The sequence below is a fragment of the Lissotriton vulgaris genome, chromosome 6 (genome assembly GCF_964263255.1).
Source record: "Lissotriton vulgaris chromosome 6, aLisVul1.2, whole genome shotgun sequence".
NCBI classification, from domain to species: Eukaryota; Metazoa; Chordata; class Amphibia; order Caudata; family Salamandridae; genus Lissotriton; species Lissotriton vulgaris.
This window is the reverse complement of record NC_141694.1, coordinates 677,952,155-677,977,147: the sequence shown is the minus strand read 5'-3', so window position 1 is coordinate 677,977,147 and position 24,993 is coordinate 677,952,155. Positions and strand designations below refer to the sequence as shown.

Genomic DNA, 24,993 nt, shown 5'->3' with positions numbered 1-24,993 from the left:
AGCGCCATTTTGTTTCTGACAAGCAAAGCCTCTTGCGCCATTTTGTTTCTGACAGAGGGACATACAAGGCTTCTCCTACTAGAAATTAGCTTTCCTTCCCTCCTCTACTCCCCACACACACACATCCACCCCACCCCACCCAGAGATAAGTGGTAATTGAATTAAATCCCACAAATGTTGGACTTCCCTGTGTACTGTTGCACATGGCACTTCCCCATTACATGGGGTTTAACGAGTAATTGAACAGTACTGGTGTGGTGGCAAAGTACATTCTGCACGTGGATTTACATTTAAATAAATTAGCTGTATATTATGCATTTCACATTTGTATGCAGACTCTCCATCGGTATCACTTAGAAAACGGAGCCCTCTGGGTATTCCTTCTCCAGGACTAACTGATTTGAAAGGCAGGCGTCTGATGTAAAATGACATCTGTCATCACTTTACTTTTTTTAGCTGCAATCGTGAGCCCAAGCAATTCTGCATCGAAACAAAATTACTGCCAGTCTCCTTTATTCTACTTTTTATTGCTCGAGCTGATGAAATGAAGCCAACTTTCATGCTAATCAGTTTTGCATCATGTGTACTTTAAAATATGAGGGAACAGGTGGTAATTATCTCTGATGATGGAACATTTAGGTGGGGGTTGAGAGTTGATAATCTTGCTGATGAGCTGACATTAATTTACGTCTTTAAATGGTTCTACTAATATGAGATGGTGAAAATCAATTTTGTTGTGTGTGCTTTTTTGACAGCATCTAACAGATTAGCAAATATTACATTGACAAATGTCACTTTCCGCCTAGCCTAGATGTGCAAAGGGAAAGAAAAAATGACGTTGTTAACAAATGCTAGCTTCCTAAAATAGTGTGTTATTTTAATTAAAAGGCTGTCACGCATCTATAAATAGTATTGCAGCTGCCAGTATTTCAAATATGAATCGTGTTGGTGCCTCCAGTTTTATGGTATTAAGTTTTATCTTAAGGAAGAGTACTGTGACATCACGGAAGTCAAGGACCACTGATCAAGAATCTGGCATGTTATCCCTTGGACACTCCCAGTGTTACAATTGTTGTTTATGGTGTGTGCCCCCTCTTATTTATAACATTTGTACCTTTAGTACCAAAATAGATAAATTTCTCTATTATGGCAAAATTAGAAGGACATGCTATAAAATTAAAAATATATGCCATAGATTTCCATTTCTAAAGTGCACAAAATTGGTGGACTGCTTGAATTAATCACAGCCACTGGTAATTAATCAGGGCTGCAATTGTCACCTCAGTTCGGTCCCAGGCATATAGAAATCAGTGTTGACCCTGCCTCGATGGGAACGGTCCAGCTGAAACTGGCAGACCAGGCAGCCGCGGCCGGTAGTGGGAGTACTGGCTGGGCGATGACAGGGGGAGGGGCAATATGGGGGGGTAGTAATGTATGGATTACGGAGTTTAACAGGTAAGTAAACATATAAATAAATAAAACAAATTTCGTTGCGCGCACTGCATCACATTTGGTGATGCGGTAGACGCAACGAAACTTGTTTTATTTATTTATATATTTACCTGTTAAACTCCGTAATCCATACATTACTACACCCCACCCTGCCCCTCCCCACGTCACCGCCCAGTCGGTACTTCCACTACTGGCCGCGCTGAGACCAGGTCCTCCGTGAACCAAAACGCAACCAACCCAAGAACAGTTTCGTCCTAGTTAGGGCTTGTCTCCCCATACCATATCACCTCAACTTGGACCCCCAATATGCAAATCAGTCTTGACCCAACTTCAGTTGGAACAGTCCGTCCTGAACTGCCAGGCCAGGTCCTCCCTGAACAGGAACAGCAGCAACCCAGGACCGATTTTGCCCTAGTTAAGGCGCAAAAGCCAGGTATAATTTAGTTCCAGTGACACAATGTGCATGGAACCAATGTCTGGACATACCCGTCCCACTTACTGCGACGAGATATATAGAAAAATGATTGATGGAATGCTTAAATTAATCTAAGCTACCGGTAATTACACAGGGTCACATTCTGATCAATAACATTCCTGGATGCATTTTCTGTATCCAGTATCAATAATGCACATTATATTCTTTTGCATGCTCATTCATTTCTGTGTGGAAGTGTTTTTTGACCATATCAACACTCATTGTGATTGGCCCTGTAATTCAAATTGCCAGTTAATGGTTGTTACCAGCTCTATCAGAATTAAGAGTCCTGCAGGAACACCGCCTGTCCTGTGTTTTTCATCCAGGCCTGATAAAAGCAGCCAAAATGTCCTGGTGAAACTCAAGGGAAAAATAGCAATGCTGTATTCCTAATTCTGCCTGTTAAAGCTCAATTTTTAGGGGACGCTCAGGTGTTACCTTGTTGACCACTGACAGCCCCCACCCTGTGAAAATACTGATATCCATTTTATTGGTAACACTGGAGTGGCAGGGGATTACAGGGCTAGATTACAGCCTAGTCCCATTTGGCTTCTATGTTTTTGGTTTGAAATAAAATGACCCATTCCTTTAGCCATTATTATGGCTAAATATTTATAATCAGTAAGAATCCATGGAAAAGGACCATAAGACCCACCACATTTTATACCATTTCCTTGTTTTAATAACATTTGGGAATGACTCTTGTTCTGATCATATAATTATATATAGTAATATAATTAAATGGATCTTCCTATATCAGTGCACATCTTGAAAAATGCTACAATTTTCTTGTGTCTTTTTGAGACACAGACTTCACCCAGAAGTACTTTTCTTCCAAAGATGTCCCAGGGCAACCAATGTGAGTTATGCAGAGTGCTTCATATTGTTGTCCTTTAGCCAGCACTGCTTTGAAAAGTTTATCTTGAGACATTTATTTCACTAGAAGCCAGAAATATTATTTAAGGTTATTGTCCTGAGAGGGCCACGCAAAGGGCTTGATTTAGAGTCTGGTTGATGCTGAAAATCTTCTAGTTTTTGAAGGAAACTCTAACTACAGAGTAGACTTCACTATCTGAATTTTCTTCAATCAATCAGGTATAATAAAGCGCTGCTAATCACCCAAAAGGGTATCCAGGCGCTTGCAGGTCCTTGAGGCTTATCTTCATAGCCAGGTCTTGAGTTCCATTTAGAATTCTGCAAGTGAGGTGATTGTCCGGGGGTGCGTGGGGAGGCTGTTCCAGATCTTTGCAGTGTTGTGGGAGAAGGAGCATCCTCCACTTCTGCTTCTGTAGATTCACAGAATATAGGCAAGTAAAAGGGAGGCAGAGCTTAGTCTTCTCGACGGTTGGTGGGGGTTAGGTGGCGGTTAATGTAGGCAGGTCCTTGGTTTTGCAGAGCCATGTGTGCATGGGTTAGCAGCTTGAATTGTAATCTCTTCTGTACGAGAAGCCAGTGGAGTTTCCTGAGGTGGAATTTTATGTGGGTTCATTGGGGAAGGCCAAGGATGAGTCTCGCTGCGCGGTCTGTGTGGTCTGAAGTCTCTGTGGGCGGTGTGTGTGGTGATTTCTATGTAGAGAGCATTGCCGTAGTCCAGTCAGCTGTTGGTGAGGGCCCCTTCCCACTACCCATGTGGGTAATAGCAGGCAGTCCACAGCAAAATATCAAATACATGGTCAGTGCTTGGTTATCAATGGAATGGCGGGCTGCAAAGCACTGGCCCTACCGGACTGTCCCTCACACACCACACAGGTGCCACACTGCACACCGCACAAGTTCAACTGAGTAGTTTTAAAATCTAGTTCTGCACATATCTACCACAATTGTTGTAGAAAAACATGCTCTGCTAATGCAGGAGTAGTCTTGTAGAGTCTGGCGCCAACCTTTATTGTAAGCATACATTACTATTCAGAAGCAGCCTTTCTTCAATTTGTGTTTAAATTTTGATTGGAACAATTATGTAGCTTCCTAAAGTTTTCCTAGCTGCTCCAACAGTGACTTGCTTTGAGCGTATTTCAAATTAAACTTGTGTAAATACTAACTTGATACATTTTGAACACTTATGCAGGACAAAAATAGTACAATAATTAACAGGAGATTGAACAGGAAGTTACATATATGCAACCTATAGCCAAACTGTCCCTAATATCCAACTAATGACCAGTATTACAGGCTTTTTTCCTACAACCAGCTTGTTGGCTACCCTTTCTTCCTTATCTTACGTAATCCACAAAAAGCTGTCATCAGTTCCCCCCATTACACATAAACGAGCCTCAAGTCATCTCTGACTTGCTTACTCATCATTGTCAGGTAAAAATCACCTTCCCTTGTTTCTCATCTTTCTTAAACTTTCCAGAATATTTAATGCAGTACCTCCCAAACATTACAAGCAAGCACTTTAATAAGACTAACTGTTCTACTAACCTTTAAGTCACTATAACGTACAGTTAATTCTACCATTCAAACCACTCATTCTCTGTCTGGTAGTATTTCTTCTAACTTTTCCTGTTACCATTTGTACTCTCAGCAATCTGAAGGATTGCTTCTGGGGCACTCATAGCGTACTCTGCATTACTCTCTCAACAGTTTTTAGATTATTTAATCACATTTTGTCTGATGCTCTTTTTTACATTCCCTTTTCCACATTTAAAAACTGACTGCTACTTTCCATATACACAACTCATCAAAGACAGGAGTTGATTACTTCCCTGGCTGTTTGGATCCCACATTCCTATCCTCTCTTATTGCTTTTCCCTGGGGTAGCCAGACAGGATTCCACTTGGCTCAGAACTAAGGGGTGAATTACCCTAGCACTTGACCAGAATCGTTCAGCTGCTACATCTGGTAGGTTCCAGGAGCGTTACAAGTGCAACATCTGTCCACAATTCCCTGTCCATTTTGCTAAGTCTAATAAATACCTTGGGGCATATTTATCATGTAGTTACATTGCCCTTGTACCATACAATGTGGAACAAGGCCAATGCAACTACTAGGTAAGATTTACAAAACCACTCAAGGCCACCGTGCATGGCTCGATAAATCTATAGTGACGCAATACAGCGAGCTGTTCCATGGCCGGAGCGTGGGTGTCGCGCATCCACCCATGTATTGTGGCACATTCCCAGATTTACCAACATTGTTAAACCTGGGCAAGTGTCTGGTGAGGCATAATGAGGAGAAGTATCTGTGTTTCTTTTTGTTTTTTCCTGTTGCTGTGTGTGCTGCATTTTGCAGCACACATAGACAGAGAAAAATGCCTTAGACCGTTGGTGCTCTTTCCTGCACAAAAACAATCCTGCTTACAATGCAGGTACCCTTACACCATGGTGCAAGAGTGCCTGCAGTAGCGCTAGGCGGCACAGTGTGTGTCACAGGAATTCACTGTAGAATGTTAAGTACGGCGTGTTGCTACCCTTTCCCTATCATGCTGCGCAGCGTAGAAAGGTGTCTTGCTGAGCTGCATGATTTGTTGATAAATGTGCCCCTTGTTTATAAGTAGGCTGCTCTACTGCAACAGCTTGCAGGTGTTGATTGTCTTTATACCCACATAATAAATCGAAACAAAAAATAAAGAACTTTATGAGACATGAACCATATCACTCCACTGCACCTACGCATAACAATCAGTGTTCAAGGTACAACTCACAGGTATTTTCCCAATTGATCACACATCAACCCCTCTTACTTTCTGTTCTCACTCAACCAAAACCTTCTGAATGTACCCTGCCCACCTTGTGCATTCTCCTATTGCAGGTGCTTTAATGTATCTAGAAGCCCCCTGTGAAATGCCAGGCTTCATCAAATCAAAGGTGACTCCTCCATCATGGAGCTCAAACATTCACTCAACCCTTACTTCATTATACTCAAAAGTCCTAACAGCTGGAATTATTTAGCCCCATCCCACCCAGCTTCCAGCCTGCTTCAGATTCATGCAAACCCCATCGAGACTGGGTCGTTATGTGTATCTGCAATTGGACTGCGTTATTTGTTTTCGTGTTTACTGCATGTTCTCCGTGATCTGTAACTCTTTCTCACTGCCCACTCATCAATTATCATGCACATTTGGATAAATAACCCCCACCTCCAAGAAATGACTGACTTACATGGTATTTAAATCACCTCTGCTTGAAAGGCTTTCTGGTCGAATTACATGCAAATACAAATAGCGTTTTGGGGTTGTCAAATAGTGCAGTACCTCTGGGAGGTTACACGTATTCATGAAAAATGACACAATGATGTGAGCAAAAGTTTTCAGTGGAGTTGAGATACGGTGGCATATGTATGTAGCTCTGACCTTTTTATCTCCAAACATATGTAAACTCTCACAGTGTGTGAGAGTGTACATATGTTTGGAGATAAAAAGGTCAGAGCTACATACGTTTCAGGAGATATAAACAGTGAATGTATATTTTGAATTACAAAACATACATCAGTTGTATTGCCAGTTATCAACACATATGTGAGTGTTGTTCCCTAAGGACTTTTTCCTAAGTCAGTCCTGGAGTTCACTTGCATCCAAACTGGAAGAGATAGCAGGGTAAGGACAGGTACCACAAGTTGGTAGCTGTCCTGTTCACCATCCTCTCCACCGCATCAGGGGCCATTGGATTGCCGTTTTCCTGACAACACAGCTGCTGCCTTATGTTTTGCTGAGAAAATTCTCACCCCTGCTAAAGCAATGGCAATGTATTTTGGAGGCTGCCTTACATTGCAGCCGTCATTCTGAGGCCATTTCCACTGGCTATTTCCTGTCTAGCTACTCCCTGCATAACATGGCTGTCCCAGACAGAAAACATAACAAGCATTGGCTTAGCCAACAGGTCTCGCCTTTGGGACCTTGTAAGTGTTTAATCATGCAGCACATTATCTCCCACTCGTGTGCCCACGCACTCACATCACATGCTGAGACCAGTAGGGCCAATCGTATAGGAGGAAAAGCGAACAGACAAGGTCTACTCATGTTGTCTACAAATAACAGAACTGGAAGAAGCACAGCATCAGACAAAAAAACTGCGTGGGTCAATCTGATGTACACACATGGCACTAGAGCGTGTGTGTTCATGTGGAAATATTTACCATCTTCATTGGTTGGATCGTGGGCAGGATTGCAGGGCTGCTCTTCTCAGTGAAGGAGGAAGTCTCCCTCATGGAAGCTAGTAGCCAGTCATCAATGGCAGTAGTTACATTTTTGGATTTCCAGCATTGGCTCTTCCCAGGCAGAAAGGGAATGCTGTACAAGTATGCACCCGGTGTAGCACTTACACTCAAAGTACACTAGGAACTTATTGTATGTTTTTGTGTTGTTTTCATTGGTCAGTAAGGTGTTCTTTTCTCTACTAGCTAGTGATTTTTTTAGTTTTCAGTTTTTTTCCCTTGTGTCCCACACTTACACCTGGTTGGAGCAGAGTTCTTAAATATCCCACATCTATGCGTGAGTGGATTATCCACTCCTGGGTTTCACTTTAAATTCTGGGATTTGTTGTCCCATTTCATCTCATTAAAAAATCGGGAATACAAGCGTCAAAATGCAAAGATAAATCATGGAATGGATGAACTACGCATCTTGGACATGGAAATCGTGAAAGCTAAGAGAAATGTACATGGGTTGTTCAAAAAACTAAATCTGGTATTCTGCGACTTTTGTAGTTTGTCACCCAAAATGTGGCTACCAAAATGATACAGGTGATGCGTGTTTTTTTGTCATGAATGGCTGGGAGCCTGAAGGGAGGAGAGTGGGTATTACAGAGAGTATGTATAGAGGGGGTTGAAAAGGATAGAGAGTTTGGAGAAAGGGAGGGGATGCAATGTGTAGAGAGGATGCAATCAGGACCCGACTGGGCGTAGCGGGCACTGGGCATTTTCCCGGTGGGCCGGTTGGTGACCCGTGGGCGGTTTTGTTGACCCCTGTAACAAAAGCAGCATTGGTGCTTGACACTAGCATCCCCCCCCCCCTCCTCGGAGCCAGAGCTGATTGGTAGCACCCCAAACCCCCCGGGCGCTGGACGAGCAGAATCGCCAGAGCTGGTTTCTGTTCCCAGTCCAACTGTGGATGCAATGGGTGGGGTGGAGGACTGCAGCGTGCATTCCTTTTGCTAGAACACTGCAGCAGGAGAATCGTGACCCTACTGTGCCACACAAACTCCTTTTCTACTTCAGTGCGTTGGGTAGAAGAGGCACAATTAAGGATTGCAATACTTATTTGGTTAATCCTGCAACTATTTACAATAAGTCCAACCATTCTAGGTGTAAGCAGTGATTTTGGGGCTTCTTGCCATCTAAGAGTAGGACTCTTGCGCCACTGCACATTTTCAGACGGGCAGGTCCCCAAGTGTGAACACTGACGGGGCCAACTTAGCCATTCACCCTTTAAACTGATAACATTCATTCCATTAGGTAGGGCGAATACGTTTTTAGCAATCAACAAAACAGTAACAGCTGTTAAGCAGCGTTATCGCTAACAACCACCCCTTAGGCATTAGACAAAAGGTAGCATTTTTTCAGTCACCACCCCAAAAGTAATCAAAGATTGCATTGTGCAATGGCTGTCAGTACCAGTATGACTTTAATTTTACTTGCTTAGCACCAACCTTTCCTAATTATCACTATGCTGGCACGACATCTAAAACCCAGGAGGTAAAGCGGTCAGGAATCCTTGGAATGCAGGGGCCATTTTCTTTACAGAGGGACTCTAAACTTCGCTGATCTCAGCTGGAGGACGTTCGTGGGAAATCACATTTTCGAAGAAACCTCTTGACTGCAATTTGTTTTCTATTTCTCCTAAGAATCGATAGCAGGCTTTTGATTTATTGGAAGTGAGGGGTCTCTACACACGGCCCAACCTGCCCGCATTTGATCCACCTCCTGTAGATGCATAGACAAGGGGGAAAAAAACACCTGAGGGCCTTGCACCAAGTCGGGACCTGGGAGAGTAGTTTTCAGTGAGCAGAGCACCCCGGGTGCAGCAGCTCCTAGGGGAGCACAACAGCTGATGCCTTTCAACTAGGGCCATGGAGGAAATGAAAGGGGCCCCTGGGCAGAGTTAAAGGGGGAGTACAAGGATTATTAAAGGGGCAGGCCTTGGCCATTCTGAGAAGTAAAAGAATCACAAGAACACAATGAGGTTATAATGTAAAGGATAAGGAACAAAAGAAAAGCCTGGCAGATGAGAAGCGGGCATCCCGCTTAGCCAGGGAAACTAAATACAGATACTAATATTAAGTGATAGCTCAAATGTAAAAAAAATGTTCCAAAGAAACGAAATACAGAGGTCAAACTGGAAGAGGATAAGTCCTGCGGTGATACTCCATGGGAGTTAACAATCGTAAAAAAGATGGGACAAACATGAAACCATAACTAACATAAGCCAGTCAAAAGCTGTGGTCGGACTGTAAGCCCACAGAGTGAATACAGCATGCGCACTGCCTAGGCTTGGCCTAAAAATGTTCCTCGCGTCCCTGGGAGGAAACTCCCACAGCATGACAGGTGTTGCTTCTTTGTGTTGCAAAGACAAGCTCTCACACTCGGGCTTTGTCTTTACAAAATCAAAAATAGTTGACCAGTTTGCCAACCTGCCATGGAATGTCCGTGGGAACATTTTTGCTGAAGAAAACCCTCCTAGATGGCAATCTTTTTCTACATATTGTGCTCCAGCCACTGCTGCTCTTTTGCTGCTCGAAATGCATTCCCATATGATTGTCATATTCTATAAATTATTCCAGGAGCTAGCCTCCTCCCTTGTGCGCCAGTTCAAGTACTTCTTTAAAAGCATAAGTATAACTCATTCTCCGGGGCTTACAAAAGAGTTAACTGCAAAAACAGGCTAAGCTGATCCACAACTTGTGAGACTGTGATGTGCGCGGTGTTTTACAGGGGACTTATTAGAATACAATTCCAACCTGCACACCTCGAAAGGTGTGGCAACAATTTTGTGAGCAAACAGCACAGGGTGAGATAATTGCCACAAAACGTGTAAACCTGAATCAGACCAAACTCAATTTGAGTCTGATTTGGGACTTGCATGAGGGTTGAAATGTGCCCTAGGTGTTTTGCTAATTCAAGGGGGGCTGACACCCTACATATGCCTCAAGAGGCTCTGTGATGCCACCAAGAAACTATTTTTGAGATCATTCCCTTCACTATGGTCTCTACAGATGGTGGAATATTTCTGCTACTTGCTTAATTTATGATATATCAATCCTGTCTTATGACTCCCACAAACTGCAACCATTTATCGCTGACCCCAATGTGATATAGGTTGCGTCAGAGCTGCTCGCAGCCTGCATGTGCAAACCTTTCTTCTAAAAGTTATGCAAGTTATTGATATTATTTTCTGACTTCCAATTTACAGTTTGTTGCAGATTGGTGGATATCTGAGGGTCCGGGGATATCTAATTCAATGAAATATTGACATCACTTTAGATTGCAAGTTATATATCAAGCATTTTGTATCTGAACAATTGAACAGCAAGGAGTGATTGAACCAGGGGATAGCAGCAGAAAGCGATCTTTCTAGCCATTCCTGTAAAGGTTTTGTATTATCGCAAAATGTCTTTCATTTACCCAAGTCAGCAAATAAAGTCATTTTTAACAAAGCGCCCCTTGTATCCCATGGTGGAACTGTTATGGAAATTAGAGCATATATAACGTATCATTGTATTTATCCAATTACCACATAATACAGCGCTATAGAAAACTAACTCATTGTCCATCATTGTTGCTTAGGAAAGTAGATAAACAAAATGACATTTGTACACAATGTTTCATTCATTCAAAGTTTAAACCAGATTGCCATGGCAAAACAGGCAATCAGTAGGTGTTTCATGGAAGGTTGTGGCTAACTGGTGCGTGCCATGAAGCAATATGTATCTATTTATTCATTGAACATTTTTATATAGTGCTCAGGAACTAGAATGCTCTGCGGGCACTCTCTATTTCAACAACAAATACAGCAAATATTTAAAAGAGAAACAGCTAACGCATATCGAATCTGAATCATATGCATAGCTGAAAGTGAGTAATATGTAATTTGGAAAAAGTCTCTACTAATTTAATGAAATATATTGATAGTTGTTATGTTACATTAAGGGCCTTATAATAACTTGGGCGCTGCGACGTCGAGTCTGCCCCGCTGCTGCACCTCCAATCCATAGTCAGACCACCCGCCAGATTAGATGTTTCCTTCTTTCTCGTGGGCTTTGTTTTGACGTTCCCACGGCCGTGCCCTGAAAATCGGTACCACGATGGGAACGCCAAAAACAGTTCCTGAACTGCATGAACTGCAAACTCCATGCCGTGCACGAACTGGTGTGCATGCACACAGGGGGGCCACATGTTGTGCCCCCCTGTGTGCATCCACAAGATGTGAGCTTTGCTTCCTGTCCGCCATGGTTTTCATGACGGTAGGACCGCCATGAACATCCTTGTAATATGCTTGTCAGGACCATAGCGATCCCATCAAGCATATTACTGCCTCCTGAGTCCATGGGCCACCAAACTCATAATCGGCCCTTATGTTTTAATAGCTATAGTTGAATTATAAAGGACAGTGAGTGTCAGCACATCATGTATTGGTCCTGTTACCATTTGCGTTAGTAAAGTTTGATTTATGAATGCAAAGTATTCATAAAATCTGACTTTACTCTTGCAAAATATTAGACCATGATAAAATTATATTGCGCATGAGTCAGTCTCGTACAAGGCGTGAGGCACGTTTCTTCAAAGAACAGTTTCCCTGGAAATCTTGAGAACATTCACAGTGTATTGTCGAACAATTGCCAATTCTGGAAATAGTCCAGGATGTACTCCTGCCAGTGGCAGGAATAAAGCCCATTCCAGGAAAGGGAACACCTTCAGAATTGATTAGAGAGTACACTTTCTTGTGGAGAGAATTCTGATTTTGTTCGAAGATGAAGAAATTCCTTTTATCGTAATGCTCCATTGTCAGAAACAGGAATTTTGAGATTTGACAAAAGTTTTACAGATTCACTGATGATACGCTTTGATTAATTAATCAAAGTTATAAGTCTGCACTAATGAGAGATCGTAGCACTAGAGGTAAAGATCCACAACTTTGTTTGTGAATGGAACCTTGTGTTATTTATAAAAAGGTTGGTTAATTGCTCCAATGCTGTCCTTCTGCCTCATATTAAGATGTTTTGGCAGCTTTCAATTTGCTTCACACCTTGGACATATTTTAGCTTGACGGGCTGATTTAGATCTTGGTGGAGGGGAATGCTCCGTCACAAATGTGACAGATATCCTGTCCGCCGTATAACGGTCCCATTATATCCTACGGAGATCATAATACGGCAAAGAGATATCCGTCAGGTTTGTGATGGAGTATCCCATCTGCCGAAATCTAAATAAGACCCTAACTAAATGATCAGCTTAGTGACTGGATAAGTATAGGGTGCATGTCTGATTTCATCAATACCGATTGTTATGACATTTGAGATGCTGTGTCATGTCCTTAGTGATTCTGGGATGCCATTGGTGGTGCAATTGGCACAAATAAATGTGATCAAAGCAAAACCAAAGGGGATGATGGACGGAGTGTTGAACATTGCAAGCACTCTTCCCCTGTCAACTGATCTGGGTTTAATCCATCATCATTCTTTAGCTCTCTCCGCCACCCCAGTTCAGACATGGCCATATGCAAATCAGTCTGGCCCTCTGCCTCATGGGAACAGTCCAGCCTGAACTTCCATGCAACTTCTTCCCTGGACCAGAAACAAGCATCCTGGGAACGGTTTCTGGCTACTCAGCCGTCATCAGCCAGGCTAGCTTGAATCCAGTGGCAAAGTGAGCAAGAGACCCAAGTCTGGGCATACCCTGCCAACTTAGGGCGAACAAAGCAAAATCAAAGGGGATGATGGACAGAGTGTTGAACATTGTAAGTACTTACCCCCAGTCAACTGATCTGGGTTTAATCCATCATCATTCATTAGCTCACTCCACCACCCCAGTTCAGAAATGGCCATATGCAAATCAGTCTGATCCTGTGCCTAATTGGAACAGTCCAGACCGAACTGCCAAGCCATGTCTTCCCTGGACCAGAAACAGGCTTCCTAGGACTTGTTTCTGGCTAATCAGCTGTCATCAGCCAGGCTAGCTTGAATCCAGTGGCTAAGTGAGCAAGGGTCCCACGTCTGGGCATACCCTGCTAACTTAGGGCAAACAAAGTAAAACCAAAGAGGACAGTTGTTTTTTTAGATTAAATGTGATGCTTTATTGATGTCATTAGGTATGCTATTTAGTAAGGCCATCTGTGATGTAATGTGTAAAGTCATGAGAAGTAAGTTTAGGTTAAATAAGGAATAGAGCTAACTTAAAGAAGGTGTTTTAAGACTTTGAAGTTTAGGATATAACTCCTCTCTGTGGGGCACTTATTTGACTTTCTCTGGCACCGTAGATAATGCTCTTTATGCACCATGCCTTTTATTTTCGTTGGCTGGTTGTAAAAAGAAAGAGAATCACTACAATCAGACATATAATTTTGATGCTGATATCAGTCCCTCTGTAGCTTGAGTAGCCCTACTCCCTCATGTTTGGCACCGGGGTAAGAGAACAGTCCCAATGCACGTTTTGGATACACAATTACTCTGCTTCCCGTATTAAACTGTTCGAGCACAGGCGTGAACACCCAGTTTATTTTCAACAGTTTATAGGCATGTACAATATCATAGTCGGTGTTTGCCTCGTGGCTGTGTGTTTCTGCCTTATTCCCATGTGAATCTCTGGGATTTGGATTTGATGTCTGGATTACAACACATTTTAGTGTACAAACTTTCTGGTTTTCTAAACAGTTATTTTTCCCGGCACTAGCTGTTCAGCAGATTTAATAAAAGTGTCAAATGTCAGCCAATAAGTTCTGCTTTGCTTGGATCAGTTCAGGAATAACTTCGTTTTGAAGTGCTCTCCCCCTGCGCAGAGCAGCAGCAGCCAAGAGAAGTTCAGTACCCTGTCAGTCTTCTCAGCAAGTGCAAGAGGGTCAGTTGTAAACAATTCCAACTGATGCCTCGAGGCTAGAAAAGACTCAAAACGTTGATGATTCAATGTTGACCAACTGCTGATTACAGAAAAGAATGTGTTATTGACTGCCACTTGCTAGGAGGATGCTTAAAGCTAAGTTATTTTGGTTCAACTGATAGCACCTTTTATAGATTGCAGACTGGCAAAAAGCGAATAATAACATTAATTCTACATCCTACAATATTTAATACATATTTCCACTTTTTAAAATAAAATGTACTCGTATTTGAATGTTGTTCTGCAAATACATTCTTCCCTAAAATCATCGTTTCCTCAGTGCATCTTCTGAAAAATGAGTCATTTTTGTCTTCGCACCAGATTAAAGAATATAGTTTAGCTCTAGTTATCAATAGAATGAGGACACTACTATTGTTATATCATAATCTATGGATTATACCTGGTAGTAGCACTGAAAAATATCAATCGGCGTATTTATCATAGGTTTGTTGCGCTTTAGCGCTTTAGCGCCTCGCAGCGTGGTGCAAAACCATTAAGCGCAATGTATCAACACACGCAATGCCACCTTGCGCGGCCCTGAGTGGCTTGATAACTTTGTAGTAAAGCAACACATCACTGCCCAGGGAGGCATTCCATGGGTGGTGTTTGGGTGCTCCCATGAATGCTCCATGGATCTTGGCGCATTTCCAGATTTACCATAAGTGGTAGACCTAAAAATGTGTCAAAACTGCTACACATCCCCAGGGGAGACGTAATGAGAAGAAATATGTTTATTTCTCCTCTTTTTTTCCTAGTTCTATGTGTGCTGCACAGCAGAAAATGCCTCAGTGGATAGTTTTTGTGCAGAAAGGTGTCCCTTGTTCGGGCTTGATAGTTCCTATTAGAGCAGGGTCAAGACTGTTTTGCATACGGCTGGGTCCAAATTGTGTTGGCATGGTGGGCAAAAAAATCATGGGTTGTGAATGCTTGCACAAGTGATTGTCAGTAATTTATTGCATTTTGCGAGGATTCTTCATAACAATTTTTGTGTACTCCAACATTAGTCTTACAACATTAAAATTCAAAATCTAGACTGTAATGTACAAATGACCATGTCCTTAGAATGACGATCAGCTGATGTTGTAGGCATGTAGATGTGCAGATGAAAAACATAAAAAATGAAAAGGCATTGTTACAACAGGCATTTGAAAAGACAGAATGTGCAGAAAAACCTCGAGTCACAGTTTCTGGATGCAAGATCACTTAAAACTCTCAAGGCATCATAAACATCCCTAGAAGCTGATTTCGTCCATACTTCAAGTCTTGATAAGTCTGGGGAAAGTGTAGAGTGCAAGTTCTGATGGTGGAGTTGGGAAATGGTTGAAGAGACAGAGGTGGGAAATTTGGGAATGTGTTGCAGGCTACATGGTCTTTGGGAATCAAAATAATTTATTACACAGGGTATCCCATTTGCTAAGAGGTAGCCCTCATTAAGGCCTGGAACTGCGTTTAAGTTTAGAACAATAACATAGTTTCTACCAATTAAAACTCTGTAAAGGTTTGAAGACCTTCTAGTACTTCCATCACTCGTCTCTGGACGATTCTTCAGATTTCACACAGGAAAGGAAGGCCTAAATGAAGGAAGATGCCTAAATGAAGGACGAAGATGTATATCGAAATAGCTTGAAAGTCTCAATTCAAACAAGAAATAAAAACTGCTGGAATCTAAGAAGAAATGTAAGGTATTACTTTCTCTCTGGCATTTGACAAGATGTCTCATTTTAACTCTCATTGGGTAACTACTTCCTTGTTTCCCATTGTTAACTTTGAGAAAGTCATTCTTTGTGCCCTGATCACCCCCATTATTTAGTGTTTTAGCTTATGCTTACTGTGCCCTAGGCTCTGCTAACCAGGCCCAGGGCCAGTGTTCTGATTAAAAATGCATATGGTAATCAGGTTTAATTACAATTGGAAATGACAGACCCCCCTATAAGTCCCTAGTATATAATAAGGCAAGGGGGATTCAAACGACCTTTAAGTACCTAATATAAAATAGGGCGAGGTTCACAGGCACATTAGATTCCATGCACTGGAGTTGCCTGCTGTCAATTTTAAAGACATCCCTGCTTCGCAGACTATCTTTAAAAGTCAATTATATTCAAATTCGACTTTGGAATTAAGGGTACTTCTGAAGTGGCAATCTACCTTATTTTTACATGTAAGTCACCCCTTAGGGGTGAGGTGCCATGTAACTATAAGCAGGGACATTATGAAAGATTTTCTATGTGCCCTGGTGACTGAAAACCTGCCGATTTGGTCTTTACCTCCTGTAGATACTTAGCTCCATAGGCTAACACTGAAATATTGAATTTAAGTATAATTCAAGGACTTAAATCATAGTTAATGATAGATCCAACAGCTTGCCACTGTTTTATCATAACTAATATAGAAAATAAGTTATAGAACTTTCTTTGCCGTGAGCCAAAATCCAGACTTCTATTAGCCTCTCCTGATTGGGCAGCTTTAACAGGCATAGCCAAGCTGCTTTGAGGAGGTAAGACGTGGCCTGCATAGAACAGAAGTTATCTGACGGGAGGAGCTCTTCAGCTGCAGACAAAAGACCGGGACGGGGCCTGGGTAAATCAAACTGGGCTTCAAAGAGAGCAGTACAGTAAGGAAAACAGCCAGGTCTACCCCCTCTTCCCGTACCCCCAGTCAGATGGCGGCGGGCCCAGGAGTGGAATTTGCAGAAGTTTGGGGGGGGGGTGGGTAATAAAAATGAGCAATACCAGTAGGTTGGTTTATCCAGGTCTTACTCTGCTGGAGTGGAATTTTCCATCTTGACTTTTAAAATGCAGTGCTGTGAGAGAAGGTATCATGCTTTTGGGTGGCACCCTGTACCTCATTGGACAGGGATGCCCCCCTGATTTTCTCCCCAGATCATTCAATATATATGTGAGAGCTGCATAGCAACTCGGCTTTGCTGCCTGAAACTACAAGGAGAAGAATGACTACCCTGAGGTAACACTGATCTGCACACAAAAGAATTGCAATCTGAAGGACTACTCCTGCTGCACACTTGCAATTACAGCCCTGAGGACTTTGCCTTGCTTCAAAAAGGGTTAAGAAGTGAGCTCCATCGAAGCAACAGGGTATCAGAGCTTCCCTGCACCATCTTCCCCAAGAAGTCTCCAGACTGGAGTGAGTCAAGTGAACTTTATGGATTTGGCCAGGAGCATTGTGAGAATTGTAGTCCCAAAAGTTCAAGGACCATCTCAGAGCTTCTAAATCCTTGGATTTGTGTTTTGGACACTTTGAACCCTAAGGGGGAACTTCAAGAAGAAGTTCTAGATGTTTGGAACAACTTTTGAAAAAGCTTCATAAGGGGACCAACTTGGCATCAAGTCAAGCCGGCTATCTTCAAACTCGACCCAGCCTGGATTTCAGTTTTGCCCCGCTGACAATTCCGGAGCGATCAACTTCAAGGATTTGACCAGGGCCTCACAGAAAAGCAATGAGATGATCTTGCATTGAAATCAGCCTGCTGGAGGAGACCGTACATGCCAACAGAAAATCCTCTAGAAAAGTTTCTAAATCCAGAGGTAAAATTTTAACTGGGGCCTCCTGCTTAGTGTATCTGACCAGGGCTCCCTCGCGGTCGGCCTCAAACATTGACCTCGTCCCGGTCAAGCAAGACCAGATGTCACAAGTTGGCGCTATATGTTTTTAAGCACTAGAATGTGTTTAATCTGTAAAAATCCATATCTCTGGTTCCCTATGTTGGATTTTTACCATTGTTGGTGTCATTACAAATATATATTTCCTATTTTTATAAATTATTGTTGGACTTTTATTATGTGTTGTGTCTTACTTATTGAATGTTTTGGTGTTTTTAAATGCTTTACATGCCTGTCTCCTAAGTTAAGCCTGCCTACTTGCAGCCAGCTACCAAAGGTTGAGCCAGGTGCTAATTATTTGAGACCTTGACTGGTCCATATATTGCATTGGTAACCTAATTGCCACAGGTAGGTCACTACCTGCACCTATTCATGAACCACATTTCAACATTAACCAACAGTAATTAAAAAAACAATAACAAAACATTTTAAAACCTTTTCCGATACTAAGTGATAAAAACTTTGGCACAAGGCCTGCTGAGAATTTTTTTAATAAAGGAGGAAAACCCTGCCTTATCACAGCAAGCCACTGCAGGCTTTATGCCTCCTCTTGCATTGTACTTTTTCTTTCTATTTGTAAATACCCATTGTATCACCATTATTTTAAAGACTTTGCTTTTTTCAATGACCCTGCTCTCCTTCACTTCTTATCCTTACTAACTTGTATGTAAAATCTATGTAAAAAGTGTTTTGAACCTTTTTGGTGTATGAAGGGACTGAAGCGGAAACATGTTAAATAAAAATGTAAAGTGGAAAAAATTTACAATTAACTCAATTTTCACAGCAGTATTCATAGCTAATTTATCCAATTGCATACATTACGCAATCTGTGGATTAGTCAAAAAACGCAAATAGTTAGTTTATATGAATAGCATACATTTAATACTCGCTTTTTCTTTATTGCCCATTATACAATAATCAAAAACGATTATGACAATTTAGGAAAGAATAAGCAGCCTGGGGACAGAACAATCAATAGCTAATTAAATATTAATATGCAAAGTCCATAAATGGTGTTCAGTCAGTGTCCCAGGATCTCCCCATGAGCTACCTATGAATGGGGAAGCAATCAGCCCCCGGAATCGAAGGTGAACTTTCTGCTTCACTTCTCTTCTGCTCCTCTCTCAGGTGCCCAGGATTTAGAGGAATGTTTCATGCCTTGGCCTACTGTTCACATAAGGCAGTGAAGCTTGAACTTCCTCTATGAAGTGCTCAGCTCTGTTGGCCACGTTACACAACGTTTACCCCCACAACAACTCCAATTTCCTGTTGTCTGATCGTTGTCTCCCCCTTGGAAATTGGGTTGGACCATTTCTCACAAAGCTCTATCTCACCCCTCACCTATGACCTTCACACAACCACACTTGGAAACTTTTATGGCTACTTGAAAAAAGTGAACCATGAAAAAAGGACCCACAAGCACAATCTGTATTTAGGCCATCTGGTTAGTTTTCGGATAAGTTACTTTACACTTTTCATTCTCCTTCTTTTTCTACTATCCACACCAGCATCATTAGTGGCACCTAGTGATTATCTAAAAGTTAGTGATCAACTGATTAGCACAAACATATAGGCTGAGAGCTGTAGACAAATGGCAAGCAAACAGCTGAAATGCCAATGATAAATAAAAACTAGCAAGCAAAGACAACCAAAAGTCAATAAAAGTCACTAAAAAAGCCCTGAGAGAAAAGCAGGCAAGACCAGCAAAAAGACAGCCTTTCATCAGCTGCAGGTCAGCGCCTGACTTTAGCTGCAGAGCAAAAAGCAGCTAACCACTCGATTAGATTGCCCTTGCCCCTGCCCAAACCGCTTTCCACAGTTTCCTAATTGTGGTACTTGTCCTTGCTGTCAGGCAGAGGATGTTGGTAATAGCAGTACACTCAGTTAAGGTGTTTAAACAGAATATTGGAACCAAAAATCAGGGACAGAAATATAGTGAAGGTAAGTTTCTATATGTAAGTAAATTTTTACTATAAATAACTCCACATATATGTACCTTGACTATATATATCTTCAAGGTACGTAATTCTATACTTATCTATTTGCACTTACCTTCTTGATATTTTAGTTCTGAATATTTTTGACACAATATTATATCCACACATTATTTTTTGTTCCGGTATTGTGTCCGTGATACCTCAGTGAAACTGTGGGCAGAGTAGTGCCAGAAGTAAGAACTAAGGGCAGATACTTCTTATTGGCTGTCAGCAGTTAGAATTCCAAGCTGCAAATTTAGGCTCACAGCAAAATTAAATCCGAGTTCAGCCAGTAGCAACCTCTGGGATCCTTTGAGCAGCTCAAAGCACTGAGGCACTGGACAATGGGACACAAGTAAAGCACTAGGGTGTTGGAGCACTTAACGCACCAGGAGACGTTTATTTTGACTGGCTGCATCAGCAGCTATGGTTGCCACCTCTACCTGCACAAAACACATCAGCACGTCAGACACCTAATGTTCTGTTGTTCTGTTTTCTAAATAACTAGAAATACTAAATAATTTGGAAAATACTGCATTTTCTCAACAATATACATAGGTAATTTATCAAGTGCACCTATTGCACAAGTTTGGAGTTAGCAAAATGATCATAAATTAATACTCTATATGAATAACAAACATTTTCAGTACTCAACATATGCAGTTTATACATTGATATTGAGCACACTAATATGTTATTCACAAAAAGTTTTCATCTACACTTTTGGTAAAACATACATTTTGCTTTGAATACGTTAGAAGTTTGTGAATTTGTAACAATGTGTTTTTTCCAATAAATCATTGAGCTTCACAGGAAATCATATGGATCTAAACTTACATAGGGATGATTATAGAATGTATTAATATAAATGCGCATTCACTTCATTGGTGTATATAATTGATGCAGCTTTGTAAATGTATAATCTGTTAGAAGCATATTACATAAAGTTACCACTATTGTAGAGGCAAATTTATGCTCAGACACATGTCTACGGATACCCTGTGTACTCAGAATCTGACACTAACACAATATTAATTAGTAATTTTCTGAAATATTTTGCATATATCTTTGTGCCACCTGGCCTTGCGTTGGGTGAAAGTAATGGTAATTCATGGTAAAATTCTAAATGAGCCATTGCTTCTTGATAAAACTTCTGAAAGCCAAGGGTTTTAATTAGTCAGGCTCAGACAGAAAACTGTAAAAATAGAAAAAATAAAAAAAAATTGAAAACTGTAAAAATATTTATGTTTCCAATTATGAAATATTCTTTAAGACATTCTATTAAATCTGACTCAACTCTTCTTTTTTTGCTTCTCTAGAGATCCTTCTGTAGCGCCATGGTGGAGGAGCTTAGGATGTCTCTGAAGTGCCAACGGAGGCTAAAACACAAGCCTCAGCCACCTGTTATCGTGAAAACAGAAGAGGTCATCAACATGCACACGTTCAATGACAGAAGGTTGCCAGGGAAAGAAACCATGGCATGAAGCTGGGCGTCGGGACACCCCAAGCACAAACTGTCAGCCTTTTTATTTTCCTTTTCCAAACTTTGCGAGAATGTTTCCTGTGGAAATATGCAACCTGTGCAAAATAAAAATGAGTTACCTCATGCCGCTGTGTCTATGGACCTGAGACATCTCTGACGTAAGCAGTTGCAATGGCCAAACTCAAATAACCAACATCGCGGATGAACCAAGTTCTGCGGGGTTACACTGTTTATCATGGGTTCAACCATTCTTCTGAATGAATGTTATGTGTGAGTTTTGTGACTGATTTCAAATGCAGTCTCAGTGAGATATAAACAGGTTCATTTTTTAAGTTCCACTGTTGCCATGTGATTACAGACAAGAAATCTTTGGTTGAGCAAGCACTGATGGGATCAATCCAAAATAAACAAGATATCAAAACAATATCTGAACAAGAAAGGAGTATCTATCCGTACAGACTCTCAAAAAGATGGAATGGGCGTTCTGGGCAGGTACTACAAGTCCCATTCTGTGTGCCATAGCAAAATCAGTTTCTGAACAAATAAATCACCCCTACTGGAGGCTATACACTACTTCTTGGAAAGAAGGAGCATTTGAATCCCCTAAAAATTGGAAGAAGTTAAAAAAAATAATCCTGCAGATTATTCACCGGCTTTTTGGACTGTGTGTGTCACTGCCATCTTGCAAAATGTCAGCAACCAAGGCAATAATGATTAATGATTTTATTAAATTCATATTAAATGGGATTATTGTGTGTGAAAATTGCTGGGGTGGCTCAATTCATGGGATGTTTCAAAATTTCAAAAGAATGTATCAAACCACCTCTGAAGGTAAGCGGGGGAAATTTCTGAAACTGAGGGGGGAGGGTAGAAAGGGTTTTATGAGCCCTAAAGCTGTTCACACTTTAGCCTCAATGGATTAAAAACCCTGTTTCAGAAACTAATTTAACCCTTCAAGGTTGTCTTTCACAGTGGGGAAATTGACTCATCATCTAACAAACTATATGTGGAGAACTTTCCATGAACCGCATTTCACAATGTGGTCAAAGTATTTAAATGATCCATATCCTTGAGCAGTTTTTCAAAAAAAGTGTTCAAGTTTATTTGTGGAAATGCAAGATTTCTATGAAAATAGTTTTTGTATGGAAATTTTTGTAATACCTTTTATCAACAAAATCAAAACATACTTTCCTGTCAGGGGTGTTATGCCAAGCATGAATGGTAGTGTGTGAGCACCACCAACGTTTGGTGAAAATTATTTTTATCATGTTCAAGGAATCTTAAGAAAATATTTTCCAGTTAGATTATATAAAAGCTAGGTGCACTACCAACACTGCTTACCATGCAACACCCCTGGTCTCCACTAGGCTGAGAACATACTGTAATAAACAATTGTGTGTAAATGGTAAAATACACAGACCTCTTGACCACATTGTGATAACAGTTGAAGTGCACACAGTTTGCTGTTTGAATTCAATGCACAAAATAAAAAAAACAATAAAAAATAGTTGTGTTTTCTTAATTGGACCTGTGGCATTCAAAGACATTTGTGTTAACAGAAACAGTTTTATACACAGTGTGTCAGTCTTAAGAAACATACAGTATCCTGAAAATAGCATGCACAATGGCAGAGTACTTCAATCTCAGTCAAAAATCCCAAAAAGATAATCTTCGATGTCTGCTAAATTCAGTGAAAGGGAAATGAGGAAACACTCTGTTGTTATATTTCAAAGATACCATACAATATTGTGACACATCTGTATCTTTTTGGGCAAGTCAGAGCTTCTGGCGGTGGTCCAGGTGCATGTTGTATTTTAGGGCTCCAAACTCCTGTGAGCAATGTTGTTTTATGTTTTAGGTAATTAGGTAAATGGGCATATTGCATACTTTCTACCCCAACTGTAGCAGCCATAAGGACAATCTAGTAATATCTTTGGTGAGACTTGAGTTTACTTCTCTTCGACAAGACACTAGATACTTAGGGGCCTATTTACGAGGGGCTTGCGCCACCAAGGTATCACTTTTTCTAATGCTCAGGCAGTCCAAACCTGTCCACCATATCTATGAGGCCACACAAAGCCACTTTGCATGGCTTTGCATGGCCTCATAGATATGGAGTAAGATAAAGCAGTGCAAGTCACTGCATTGCCTTACTCTACCCATGGGAGGTGTTCCATTAGCGTCGCAGAGGGTTTTCCCACGCCAAACCTTCCTGGCTAAAGTGATAGAACAACACTTTCTAAAAACTCTTTCACTTTTTCTGGAGGAACACCAACTACTCCAAATGCAAAAAGCGGGCTTTAGAGCACACCACAGCACTGAACTAGTGATGCTCTTGTTCCTTGATGACCTAAGAACCATGGCAGATAAAAAACAACCGAGCACCCTGATCCTACTAGATCTGTCAGCAGTGTTCGATACGATCACTTACGGCTCTTGGACCGTCTAACAGCCTTGGTTCTTCAAGGATCAGCTTACCGGTGGTTGGAATCCTTCTCCACAGGGTGATCACAGAGGACTCAGCTGGGGGAACATGTATCAAACAGGGGCGCCCTCACTTGTGGCATCCCACAGGGCTCTGCCCTATCCCCGCTCCCCTTTATCATCTACCTACAACCCCTGGTAACAGCCTTGGCTCACATGGACTGTCGTGTCTTTAACTACGCAGATGACACCCAGATCATTTTCCGAATTGACAACACCACCTGCGCCCAGGAAACGGCACAAAATATCCTCAGATTCAGCAGAAATTGAATGACTGAAAACTCCTTGAAAATTAACCCAGAGAAAACTGAAGTTCTTGTGATCCCCAAGAAAAGTAATCCATGGAATGACTGTTTTTGGCACTAGGAGCTGGGTGCTACCCCTACTCCCGCCGCTGCAGTAAAAATCCTAGGCATCAAACTGGACCAAGAGCTCTCCATGTCTAACCAAATCACCACGGTAGTAGGCACCTGTATAGGGCTTTTAAGACAACTTCGGAAAACTCGCCCCACTTCTTTCCACTACTTCCTTCCAAATGATTGTTCAAGCCATAATTGTCTCTAGACTGGACTGTGGAAATGCACTATACCTTTGCCTTCCGCAAAAACTCATTAATAGGCGCAGCCAGGTTGATCTTTAGGCTGCCCAGGCCAGCTCATGCCTCCCCTCTGCTTAATAAACTTCACTGGCTTCCCATAAGACAAAGAGTGAAGTTCAAAGGCCTTTGCATTGCCCAAAAAGCAATCTATGGTAAAACTCCATCCTACATTAAGGAATGCTTGAAGACTTACGCTCCAGGGTGCATGCTGTGATCATCGGAGGCCTGTAACTTGGCCACCCCTAGATTTAATACTGCATCTAAAGGGGGTAGAACCTTCTCTGTAGTACTTCCACAACTTTGGAATCAACTACCAGCCAACCTTCACAAACAACCAACGCTCCTCTCATTCAGAAAACAACTCAAAACGCTTCTGTTCAGGGAAGCACTGATCATCGTCTAAACTGCTTCTTCTCTGTGGGTTCTATCCGATCTGCCCACTACCCCTGGCCTCGCCTCCTCAAAGCGCTTAGAGACCTGCCGGTGATTAGCGCTACACAAATACAAATACAAAACCCATGGATTTTTGACACTGCCCCAGATTTACTTAATCATGTAAACTTAGGGCAGCACCCAAACCTTACACCTCCCCAAAGGTGTAAGGTTTAAGGTTTGGGTTCCTCTTTTCATGTGTGCAGCTATCTGCAGCACACAAATAAAGAGGAAAACACCTCTCAGGATTGTTTTTCTGCAGGAAGGTGCCCCTTCACAAAATCAAACCTGCATGCAACGCAGACACCATTGGATCGTGGTGAAAGCGTGCCTGCGTTGGCACTAGGTGGCAAATTGTGAGCCAGCGCAGGGGGAAAGGACAGGAATGCACCATATTTCATAAATATGGTACATTTCTTCCCTTTTACAGTGGCATAGGGCAGCATAGTAAG

General features: G+C 41.7%; 1 protein-coding gene across 1 annotated transcript in view; it reads left to right on the top strand.

Annotated features, from left to right (window-relative positions):
• The window catches only part of GRIK2 (glutamate ionotropic receptor kainate type subunit 2), a 1,496,154-nt gene extending 1,473,651 nt beyond the window's left edge, over positions 1-22,503 (top strand). The window contains exon 16 of the mRNA XM_086926667.1: positions 20,864-22,503. Within this exon, the coding sequence (XP_086782793.1) occupies positions 20,864-21,028 (165 nt within the window). The 3' untranslated portion in view covers positions 21,029-22,503. The remainder of the gene's footprint in view (positions 1-20,863) is intronic.
• The last annotated feature ends 2,490 nt before the right edge of the window (positions 22,504-24,993 follow it).